At 44.7% G+C, this 12,693-nt stretch overlaps 1 protein-coding gene across 1 annotated transcript in view; it reads left to right on the top strand.

Annotated features, from left to right (window-relative positions):
- Positions 1-8,236: 8,236 nt before the first annotated feature.
- Positions 8,237-12,693, top strand: part of SLC36A4 (solute carrier family 36 member 4) — a 45,157-nt gene continuing 40,700 nt past the window's right edge. Inside the window, exon 1 of the mRNA XM_061120621.1 lies at positions 8,237-8,310. Within this exon, the coding sequence (XP_060976604.1) occupies positions 8,259-8,310 (52 nt within the window). The 5' untranslated portion in view covers positions 8,237-8,258. The remainder of the gene's footprint in view (positions 8,311-12,693) is intronic.

The raw sequence follows: 12,693 nt of genomic DNA, 5'->3' as shown, positions 1-12,693 counted from the left end.
CCTTCAAGTCCTGGAGACAGCATCTCAAGTAACCCTGAGAGAGCTGCTCCAAGTAGTCAGGTGTTGGCAACAAAGGGCAGGTAGTATGAGCATCAAATGGTTATTGTTAATTAAAGAAAAGCAGATAACCCAAGTTTAGGAGTTTAGTGCTTTTAGTGCTTTTCTGTGTAAGGGAAGATGCAAGAGTCTGGGCTCGCTAAAATCATTCCTTTGATACGCCCCTCGCCTACTGGGGCCAGTTTCCTTTGCTTTCACACCCTGACTTTCCTTCCCTCAGGGCTCAGGGTAGGGAGTGACTGATGGTTGTTCAGTTCAGTTCACTCCAATGCTTTGCGACCCCATGGACAACCGCATGCCAGGACTTCTCGTCCATCAACAACTCCTGGAGTTTACTCAAACTCATGTCCATCAAGTCACTGATGCCATCCATCCATCTCATCCTCTGTCCTCTCCTTCTCCTCCCGCTTTCAATATTTTCCAGCATCAGGGGTATTTCCAATGAGTCAGCTCTTTGCATGAGGTGGCCAAAGTACTGGAGTTTCAGCTTCAACATCAGTCCTTCCAATGAACACTCAGGACTGATTTCCTTTAGGATGGACTGGCTGGATCTCCTTGCAGTCCAAGGGACTCTCAACAGTCTTCTCCAACATCACAGTTCAAAAGCATCATTTTTTCAGCGCTCAGCTTTCTTCATAGTCCAACTCTCACATCCATACATGACTACTGGAAAAACCATAGCTTTGACTAGACAGACCTTTGTTGGCAAAGTAATGTAGATGGACCTTTGTTGGCAAAGTAATGTCTCTGCTTTTTAATATTCTGGCTAGTTTGGACATAACTAGTCTTCCAAGCTGCAAGCGTCTTTTAATTTCATGGCTGCAATCACCATCTGCAGTGATTCTGGAGCCCCCCAAAATAAAGTTTCTCACTGTTTCCATTGTTTCCTCATCTATTTGCCATGAAATGATGGGACCCGATGCCATGATCTTAGTTTTCTGAATGTTGAGTTTTTAAACCAACTTTTTCACTCTCTTCTTTCACTTTCATCAAGAGGCTCTTTAGTTCTGCTTCACTTTCTGACATAAGGGTGGTGTCATCTATATATCTGAGGTTATTGATATTTCCCCCAGCAATCTCGATTCCAGCTTCTGCTTCATTCAGTCCAGCACTTCTCATGATGCACTCTGCATATAAGTTAAATAAGCAGGGTGACAATATACAGCCTTGATGTACTCCTTTCCTGATTTGGAACCAGTCTGTTGTTCCATGTCCAGTTCTAACTGTTGCTTCTTGACCTGCATACAGATTTCTCAGGAGGCAGGTCAGGTGGTCTGGTATTCCCATCTCTTGAAGAAATTTCCTCAGTTTGTTGTGATCCACACAGTCAAAGGCTTTGACATAGTCAATAAAGATATTTTTCTGGAACTCTCTTCCTTTTTCAATGATCCTATGGATGTTAGCACTTTGATCTCTGGTTCCTCTGTCATTTCTAAATCCAGTTTGAACATCTGGAAGTTCATGGTTCATTTGAAGCCTGGCTTGGAGAATTTTGAATATTACTTTGCTAGCATGTGAGATGAATGCAATTGTGAGGTAGTTTGAGCATTCTTTGGCATTGCCTTTCTTTGGGATTGGATGAAAACTGACCTTTTCCAGTTCTATGGCCACTGCTGAGTTTTCCAAATTTGCTGGCATATTGAGTGCAGCACTTTCACAGCATCATCTTTCAGGATTTAAAATAGCTCAACTGACATTCAATCACCTCCACTAGCTTTGTTTGTAATGATGCTTCCTAAGCCCCACTTGACTTCACATTCCAAGATGTCTGACTCAAGGTGAGTGATCACACACCATTGTGATTGTCTGTGTTGTGAAGATCTTTTCTGTATAGTTCTTCTGTGTATTCTTGAGACTCTCTTCTTAATATCTTCTGCTTCTGTTAGGTCCACACTATTCCTGTCCTTTATTGTGTCCATCTTTGCATGAAATTTTCCCTTGGTATCTCTCATTTTATTGATGAGATCTCTATTCTTTCCCATTCTATTGTTTTCCTCTATTTCTTTGCATTGATCCTGGAGGAAAGCTTTCTTAACTCTCCTTGCTATTCTTTGGAACTCTGCATTCAAATGGGTATACTGTTCCATTTCTCCTTTGCCTTTCTCTTCTTTTCATAGCTGTTTGTAAGGCCTCCTCAGACAACCATTTTGCCTTATTGCATTTCTTTTTTCTTGGGGATGGTCTTGATCACTGCCTCTTGTACAATGTCAGGAACCTCTGTCCATAGTTCTTCAGGCACTCTGTCTATCATATCTAATCTCTTCAATCTATTTGTCACTTCCACTCAGTTCAGTTCAGTTCAGTCGCTCAGTCGTGTCCGACTCCTTGCAACCCTATGAATAGCAGTACGCCGGTTCCAAATAGGAAAAGGAGTACGTCAAGGCTGTATATTGTTACCCTGCTCATTTAACTTATATGCAGAGTATATCATGAGAAACGCTGGGCTGGATGAAGCACAAGCTGGAACCGAGATTGCCGGGAGAAATACCAATAACCTCAGATATGCAAATGACACCACCCTTTTGGCCAAAAGTGAAGAGGAACTAAAAAGCCTCTTGATGAAAGTGAAAGAGGAGAGTGAAAAAGTTGGCTTAAAGCTCAACATTCAGAAAACTAAGATCATGGCATCAGGTCCCATCACTCCATGGGAAATCAATGGGGAAACAGAGGAAGCAGGGTCAGACTTTATTTTTGGGGGCTCCAAGATCACTGCAGATGGTGATTGCAACCATGAAATTAAAAGACGCTTACTTCCACTATATAGTCTCAAGGAATTTAATTTAGGTCATACCTGAATGGTCTAGTGGTTTTCCCTACTTTATTCAATTTAAATCTGAATTTGGCAATAAAGAGTTCACAATCTGAGCCACAGTCAGCTCTAGGTATTGTTTTTGCTGACTTTATAGAGTTTCTCCATCTTTGGCTGCAAAGAATATAATCAGTCTGATTTCAGTGTTGACCATCTGGTGATGTCCATGTGTAGAGTTTTCTCTTGTTGTTGGAAGAGGGTGTTTGCTATGACCAGTGAGTTCTCTTGGCAAGACTCTGTTAGACTTTGCCCTGCTTCATTCTGTACTCCAAGGCCAAATTTAGTACTTTTAGTGCTTTTCTGTGTAAGGGAAGATACAAGAGTCTGGGCTCACTAAAATCATTGCTTTGATATGCCTCTCACCTACTGGGGGCCAATTTCCTTTGCTTTCACATCCTGAGTGTCCTTCCCTCAGGGTTCAGGCTATGGGTGGCTGATGGTTGCCAGATAGCAGGTATTCTTCTCCTTCCTGAGTGCCCTTAGAGTTCACTGGCTCAGTGATCCTAGAAATTAGACACTCCCCCCCCCCACCAACCAAAACAACAACAACAAATCAATTTTCCTCAGAAGATCCTAGGGAAATAGAATGGGCAAAAAGAAAAAACCATGCAAAAAACCATGCAAAACAAACAAACAAACAAAACAAAAGAACAACTTCAAAATTATTTTCATTTAATCCAAAAACCTTACCCATCCAGTGATGTAGTAGCCAGAGGGGTTAGCTTTGCATACTGAAAGCCCTAGCTCTAGCTGCAGTTAGAAATACATATTTGCCATTTACTACTTTACTATCCTTGGACAATAGTCTATTGTTATATAATTGTTTCCTCCGGGATCAATGCAAAGAAATAGAGGAAAACAACAGAATATTGTTTTCAATAGAATATTGAAATAGATGCGCTACCCCACGTCCAAGGTCAAGGGCGGCGGCCGAGAGGAGCTACCCCTCGGCCAAAGTAAGGACCAGAGGCTGTGCTTTGCTGGAGCAGCCATGAAGAGATATCCCACGTCCAAGGCAAGAGAAACCCAAGTAAGACGGTAGCTGTTGTGAGAGGGCATCAGAGGGCAGACACACTAAAACCATAATCACAGAAAACTAGCCAATCTGATCATAGGACCACAACCTTGTCTAACTCAATGAAACTAAGCCATGCCGTGTGGGGCCACCCAAGATGGAGGGTTCATGGAGGACAGGGCTGACAGAATGTGGTCCACTGGAGAAGGGAATGGCAAACACTTCAGTATTCTTGCCTTGGGAACCCCATGAACAGTATGAACAAGCAAAAAGATAGGACACTGAAAGATGAACTCCCCAGGTTGGTAGGTGCCCATATGCTACTGGAGATCAGTGAGAAATAACTCCAGAAAGAATGAAGGGATGGCACCAAAGCAAAAACAATACCCAGTTGTGGATGTGACTGGTGATAGAAGCAAGTCTGATGCTGTAAAGAGCAATATTGCATAGGAACCTGGAAAGTTAGGTCCATGAATCAAGGCAAATGGGAAGTGGTCAAACAGGAGATGACAAGAGTGAATGTCGACTTTCTAGAAATCGGCAAACTGGACTGGAATGGGTGAATTTAACTCAGATGACCATTATATCTACTACTGTGGGCAGGAATCCCTTAGAAGAAATGGAGTAGCCATCATAGTCAACAAAAGAATTCCGAAATGCAGTACTTGGATGCAATCTCAAAAATGACAGAATGATCTCTGTTCGTTTCCAAGGCAAACCATTCAATATCACGGTAATCCAAGCCTAAGCCCCAACCAGTAATGCTGAAGAAGCTGAAGTTGAACGGTTCTATGAAGACCTACAAGACCTTCTAGAACTAACACCCGAAAAGATGTCCTTTTCATTATAGGGGACTGGAATGCAAAAGCAGGAAGTCAGGAAACACCTGGAATAACAGGCAAATTTGGCCTTGAAGTACAGAATGAAGCAGGGCAAAGGCTAATAGAGTTTTGCCAAGAGAACACACTGGTCATAGCAAACACCCTCTTCCAACAACACAAGACAAGACTCTACACATGGACATCACCAGATGGTCAACACCAAAATCAGATTGATTATATTTTTTGCAGCCAAAGATGGAGAAGCTCTATACAGTCAGCAAAAACAAGACCAGGAGCTGACTGTGGCTCAGATCATGAACTCCTTATTGCCAAATTCAGACTTAAATTGAAGAAAGTAGGGAAAACCACTGACTATTCAGGTATGACCTAAATCAAATCCCTTATGATTATACAGTGGAAGTGAGAAATAGATTTAAGGGACTAGATCTGATAGACAGAGTGCCTGATGAACTATGGATGGAGGTTTGTGACATTGTATGGGAGACAGGGATTAAGACCATCCCCATGGAAAAGAAATGCAAAAAAGCAAAATGGCTGTCTGAGGAGGGCTTACAAATAGCTGTGAAAAGAAGAGAAGGGAAAAGCAAAGGAAAAAAGGAAAGATATTCCCATCTGAATGCAGAGTTCCAAAGAATAGCCAGGAGAGATAAGAAAGCCTTCCTCAGCAATCAATGCAAAGAAATAGAGGAAAACAACAGAATGGGAAAGAGTAGAGATCTCTTCAAGAAAATGAGAGATACCAAGGGAACATTTCATGCAAAGATGGGCTCGATAAAGGACAGAAATGGTATGGACCGAACAGAAGCAGAAGATATTAAGAAGAGGTGGCAAGAATACACAGAAGAACTATACAAAAATGATCTTCACGACCCAGATAATCACAATGGTGTGATCACTCACCTAAAGCCAGACATGCTGGAATGTGAAGTCAAGTGGGCTTTAGAAAGCATCACTACGAACGAAGCTAGTGGTGATGATGGAATTCCAGCTGAGCTATTTCAAATCCTGAAAGATGATGCTGTGAAAGTGCTGCACTCAATATGCCAGCAAATGCAGTAGCCACAGGATTGGAAAAGGTCAGTTTTCATTCCAATCCCAAAGAAAGGCAATGCCAAAGAATGCTCAAACTACAGCACAATTGCACTCATCTCTCATGCCAGTAAAGTAATGCTCAAAATTCTCCAAACCAGGCTTCAGCAATATGTTAACTGTGAACTTCCAGATGGTCAAGCTGGTTTTAGAAAAGGCAGAGGAACCAGAGATTAAATTGCTAACATCTGCTGGATCATCGAGAAAGCAAGAGAGTTCCAGAAAAACATCTATTTCTGCTTTATTGACTATGCCAAAGCCTCTGACTTTGTGGATCACAATAAACTGTGGAAAATTCTGAAAGAGATGGGAATACCAGAGCTTCTGACCTGTCTCTTGAGAAACCTGTATGCAGGTCAGGAAGCAACAGTTAGAACTGGACATGGAACAACAGACTGGTTCCAAATTGGGAAAGGAGTAAGTCAAGGCTGTATATTGTCACCCTGCTTATTTAACTTATATGCAGAGTGCATCATGAGAATCACTGGGCTGGAGGAAGCACAAGCTGGAATCAAGATTGCCGGGAGCAATATCAATAACCTCAGATATGCAGACAACTCCACCCTTATGTCATAAAGTGAAGCAGAACTAAAGAGCCTCTTGATGAAAGTGAAAGAGTAGAGTGAAAAAGTTGTCTTAAAATTCAACATTCAGAAAACTAAGATCATGGCATCTGGTCCCTTCACTTCATGGGAAATAGATGGGGAAACAGTGGAAATAATGAGAAACTTTATTTTTGGGGGCTCCTGTATAACTGCAGATGGTGATTGCAGCCATGAATTTAAAAGACAGTTTTGAACTGTGGTGTTGGAGAAGACTCTTGAGAGTCCCTTGGACTGCAAGGAGATCCAACTAGTCCATTCTGAAGGAGATCAGTCCTGGGTGTTCATTGGCAGGACTGATGTTGAAGCTGAAACTCCAATACTTTGGCCACCTTATGCGAAGAGCTGACTCATTGGAAAAGAGCCTAATGTTGGGAAGGTTTGGGGGCAGGAGGAGAAGGGGACGACAGAGGATGAGATGGCTAGATGGCATCACCGCCTCGATGGACATGGGTTTGGGTGGACTCCGGGAGTTGGTGATGGACAGGGAGGCCTGGTGTGCTGCAGTTCATGGGGTCGCAGAGAGTCGGACACGACTGGGCGCCTGAACTGACTGATCGTGGGCACAAGTCACTTAGCTGTATGCACTTAGTTCCTGCGGGAAATGGACAAGCGCATTAGATTACTTACTGCAGAGGCCGACCATCTGAGTAAGAGAAGGTGATCCATGTATACTGCTTAGGAATATTTGACACTATATCAGTATTAGTCTTAACCTTAATTTCCTTTCAGCACTGTGGTAAGGGTAAGCATCTGTGAAGGGCACTGAATAAAAGTCCTTAAAGTGAGATTGACTAAAGGAAGTGCTTCTTGAGGGGACACTATAGCTCTAAACAGAGGCACAGAGAGATCAAAAGCCAAAGAGTGGTCAGAACCTCAACACGGATGGGGCAAATGCCCTCCTACTTCGCATTCTTTAAGGTACGTTATAGAATGATTGCTTGCGTTCTTGCTCAGTCCTGTCCTGTCCAAATCTCTGCGACCCTATAGGCTTTAGCCCATCAGGCTCTTCTGTCCATGCGATTTTCGTGGCAAGAATATGGAGTCGGTTGCCATTTCCTCCTCCAGGGGATCTTCCCCACGCAAGGATCAAAGCTGTCTTGGCAGGTGGATTGTTTACCATGGAGCCACAGAATTCAGAATGCTGCGTGTGTGTGTGTGTGTGTGTGTGTGTGTGTGTGTGTGTGTGTGTGTTAGTCGCTGAGTCGTGTCTGACTGACTGTTTGAGATCCCATGGACTGTAGTCCGCCAGGCTCTTCTGTCCATGGAATTTTCCATACAAGAATTCAGAATGCTAAAGCCTTGCAAATACACAGGCTCCTAAAATTTAAGTTCGTAGTTATGTTTAAAGGCACCCTCCCCGCCCCTGCCTGGTGGCCCAGCTGGTAAAGAATCCGTCTGCAGTGAGGGAGACGTGGGTTCGATCCCTGGGTGGGAAGATCCCCTGGAGAAGGGAAGGGCTCCCCATTCCAGTATTCTGGCTTGGAGAATTCCGTGGACTGTACAGTGCAGGGGGTCGCAGAATCGGACACGACTGAGCGCCTCTCCCTTCCCCGACCCCGCGCCGTAAGGCCCAGGTCTCCGCTCGCTCTGAGAGGTCCCCAGTTGTCCCCGAAGCGGCTCCGTCCCGGTGTCCCCGCCCGTCCTCAGCTCGGGCTCCTCTCCCTCGGGCTCCCTGCCCCGGCGCTCGGCGCGGGCTCGGCCGGCCCACTGCCCAGTGCGCATGCTCGGCGGCCGGGAGGCGGGAGGCGGGCTCGTTCCGCCGGCGCCCTCGGCCTGCAGCCGGCCACGCAGCGGCGGGAGCGCGCGCCCCGGGGCGGCGGCGTCCTGGAGACCCCCGAGCGATGGAAGCGGCGGCGCCGGCGGCGGCCGAGGCGGCTGGGCGCGAAGAGCTCGGTGGGTGCGGCGTGGGCGCGGAGGCCCGGGGCTCGCCGTCGGCCTCGGCCCGGGGGTGCGGCGCCCCGCCGCGCTGCCCGCGGGTCGGGGTGCGCGGTGCTCGAGCCTCGGCGGGGTCGTCGGTGGGCTTCTTGCGGGGCGAGGCTCCTGGGGGCGCGGGGCTGGCGTGGGTTCGAACGTGAGAGCAGCCACGTCCCCGGACACCGGGGCGGACCGAGGCCGCGGAGGGGACTGACTTTGGGGTCCGCACCTGCGCAGGAGAGCGCGCTCAGGCGGGGAGCCAGGCCTGCAGAGGGTGTCAGAGTGAGTGAGTGAGTGTGTGTGTGTGTGAGACAGTGTGCGTGTGTGTGTGAGAGTGACAGTGTGTGTGAGTGATTCAGAGTGTGTGTGACTGTGTGAGTGACTGTGTGTGAGTGATTGTGTGAGAGTGTGTGTGACCGTGTGAGAGTGTGTGTGTGTGAGAGGGTGTGTGTGTGTGAGACTGTGAATGTATGTGACAGTCAGTGTGATTGTGTGAGTCAGTGTGTGTGACTGTGTGAGTGACTGTGTGAGTGTGTGTGAGACAGTGTGAGAGTGTGTGTGTGTGAGAGGGTGTGTGTGTGTGAGACAGTGTGCGTGTGTGTGTGTGAGTGACTGTGTGTGAGTGATTCAGAGTGTGTGTGACAGTGTGTGTGACTGTGTGAGTGACTGTGTGTGAGTGTGTGTGAGACAGTGTGAGAGTGTGTGTGACCGTGTGAGAGTGTGTGTGTGAGAGGGTGTGTGTGTGTGAGACTGTGAATGTATGTGACAGTGTGATTGTGTGAGTCAGTGTGTGTGACTGTGTGAGTGTGTGTCTGAATCAGTGTGAGAGTGAGTGTGTGTGTGTGTGTGAGGTCGGATGGCGTGCACTGAGTGTACGTGTCAAAGGCAAACCACAGCCTGCGCTGTGACTCGCACTGTTTTTTTCCAGCGATGCTTTAAGGAAGTTGTCACAGATGGGCTTTTCAGAGGAGGCGCCAGGATCAGGAACACTAGTGAATCCTTAATTTACTCTCCGCCCCCCTGGGTGTGACCAACGCTCTCAAATCAGATGCATACTAGCAGTTGACTGACTTGGCAAGCTTTTGTTTCCCTACTTTCCTTTGGTGTCTTATTTTGGCCACAGGGAATACACAACATTGTTTATGGTTTCCCGCTGTCAAAAGGAAAACAAAAGTAGAGATCGGAGTAGTTCCCCGCAGTTATAAGCATCGTATTAAGAATATTTGTAATTCGTTGTTAAATCATTAAATGATTAAAAAAGAAGTTGAGGGGATTCCCAGGAGGTTGAGTGGTTAGGGCTCCTCCCTTCCGTTGCAGAGGGCACGGGTTCCAACCTCGGGTCCGGGAGCTAAAATCCTGCCTGCGCCTTTAAAGAAATACTTTATTATAGTAAGAAGTAGACATTCTGTAATACTGTGCACTTTGCAGTTGATTTCTTCACGTCACAGTAATGGTAGAAATAAACATTGCGGTATTAAATGTTTACTGTGTGTCAAGTAGTGTAAGTGCTTTTCCTACATTTTCTCTCCTTTAATTCTCAACAATGATGGGTGAAGTAGGTGTAATTATTATCCCTATTTTATAGATACAGTAGTTTTAAGCTCATCAATGGTAGTACCCAGGTAGGAACCCAGGTTTATCATCTGTTCTAAATTCGTTAATAACCCAACCCAGTGAGGATGTTGTGTGTTCTCATGCATTACTGGTAAAAGCCGTGTAACATATTTATCCTTAAAAATGCACATATTGTTTGACCCAGCATTTCTACTTCTAGAAATATGTCTCCAGGAAATGTCATGAAACATATCAACAGATGTTCATTACATCATTTATAAAAGAGAAAAGCTGGTGACTATTTAAATGTTCAGTTAAAGGAAATTGTTTAGGTAAATTGTGATATAGCTATATGGTCATATGCTGAATAGCCATTTAAAGTTACATGGGAAGATATTTGCCAGATGTATTTTTACTAACTGAAAAAATTTTCTAAAATTTTTTTTTAAGTTATGTCTGTTCATTAATTCAGCACATATTCGTTGAACTTCTCCCATGTGCTAGGCACTGCTTTAGGCATTTGGGATACATCTGTGAACAACACAGATCAGATCAAGATTCTTGCTCTCATGGAACTTACATTCTAGTAAGAGGAAGCAGACAGTAAACAGTAAGACTATTATCAGTTAATGTGTATGTGTATGCTCAGTTGCTCAGTTGTGTCGGACTCTTTGTGACTCCATGGACTTTAGGCCACTAGGCTTCTCCGTCCATGAAATTTTCCAGGCAAGAAATTTTCCTGGAGTGCGTTGCCAATAACCCCGGGGATCTTCCCAACTTGGGGATCGAACCTGAGTCTCTTGCATCTCCAGCATTGGCAGGCAGATTCTTTACCACTGTGCCATAATTATTACATTAGGCTAAAAGTGCTATGGAAAAAAAGAATAGAGTAAGAGAAATCAGGAATGAGAGTCAGGCTCGGCAGTTTATAGTATTTTATGAAGTGGCCTAAATGGGCTTTATTGAAACAGTGGGATTTGAACAAAGACTTGACAGAGGTTAGGGGATTAGTCAAGTGGATATCTGAAGACAGACTATTACAGGCAGAAGGAACAGCTGGAGTAATGACAGAAATAGCAAGAAGGGTCTGGAAGCTGAAGCAGAATGGTCAAGGTGGTGATAAAGCCAGATTATGTAGTGGTGTGGACATCCATGTAAAGCCTTTGGCTTTTCCTCTGAGAGAATAGGGAGCCAACACAAGGTTTCAGGAGAGGAGAGACATGATTTGACTTTAATTCTAAAGGATCACTCTGGCTGCTGTGTGAAGAATAGACTTAAGGGGGCAAAAGTAGAAGCAGGTTATTTCAGCAATTCAGGAAACAGATGGACTTGTTCTTCACAGCAGTGTGGTAGCAGTGTGGAAAATGGAGAGTAATGGTCAGACTCTGGATATATAAAGCAGAACCAGAGTGATTTCCTGACAAGTTAGACGTGGAGTGATGGTGCAACAGAGGAGGCAAGGATAACTCCAGGGACCTGCGTGTCTGGAAGAATGAACTGCCATCATCTGAGATGTTGTGGTGGTTTTATAGTATGTCTACAAATTCTTTGATGCTTCTCTCTTCTAGAGGAGGAAGTTAATTTCCTTCCCTTTGAATGTGGGCTGTATTTAGTGACTTGTTTCTAATGAATAGATTATGGTGGAAATGGTGGCAGTGACCCCAAAGCTGGGTCCTGAAAGGCATTGTGCCACGCTCTGTCTTTTGGATCAGTTCCTTGCAGGGAAGCCAGCTGCCATGTTGTGAGGGTACTCAAGCAGCTGTAAAGGGCCCATGTTTCATGGAACCGAGGCCCCCTGACATAGATAGCAAGTACGGATGGTTAAAGCTGGGCGGAGCAGGCTTGGTGGTGAAGGTCAGGAGTTTAGTTTGAGGCTTGCTAAGTTTGAGATGTCTGTTAGACATGAAAGTGCAGATGTTGAGTAGGCAATGGGATTTATGTCTAGAGTTAGTGAGAAGCCCGATCTGGAGATAAATATTTGGAAGTCATCAACATGTAGATAGTATTTAAAGCCGTAGGGCTGAATAAAAATAAACTGAAGTGAATTAACATGTTTGTTTATACTCTAAAATGTTGCCAGTGGTAGTTTCTAGGCAACGAGGTCATTTTAATTTAAAAAATTTGCTTATCTTTATATTTTCTAATTTTCTACAGTGACCAAATATTATTTGATTTAAAAAAGAGTTTTAAAAATTGTGTGGCTATGTGAAAAGCACTAGTAGAGTTGTTAAGATACAGGTTTCCTTGAGCTTAAGGTCCACACTTTATTTCAGAGCAAATAGGAACCTCTGGAAGATTTTGTGCTGTACATATGTTCTCTGCCTCAGAAATGGATAAAATAGTTAACTGTTCCTATGTTATATATGGTAGTGTATAGATTTAGGTGGCAACATTATGTTATTTTTTTAAAAGGATGCTTTCTACTTTATTTTAGTTTATCTATTGTCAAAATATAAGTGGCTTCTTTTGCTATTATGAAAGTAAGGCAAGGGGAGGAGCCAAGATGGTGGAGGAATAGGACGGGGAGACCACTTTCTCCCCTACAAATTCATCGAAAGAACAATTGAACGCTGAGCAAATTTCACAAAACAACTTCTGATCGCTAGCAGAGGACATCAGGCGCCCAGAAAAGCAGCCCATTGTCTTCGAAAGGAGGTAGGACAAAATATAAAAGATAAAAAGAGAGACAAAAGAGCTAGGGACGGAGACCTGTCCTGGGAAGGGAGTCTTAATAGAGAAAGTTTCCAAACACCAGGAAACCCTTGCACTGGCGGGCCTGGGGGAAGTTTTCGAATCTCGGAGGGCAAC

The sequence above is a fragment of the Dama dama genome, chromosome 2 (genome assembly GCF_033118175.1).
Source record: "Dama dama isolate Ldn47 chromosome 2, ASM3311817v1, whole genome shotgun sequence".
Taxonomy (NCBI): Eukaryota; Metazoa; Chordata; class Mammalia; order Artiodactyla; family Cervidae; genus Dama; species Dama dama.
Note: the sequence above shows the minus strand (reverse complement) of the source record. Positions and strands in the feature narration are given on the sequence as shown.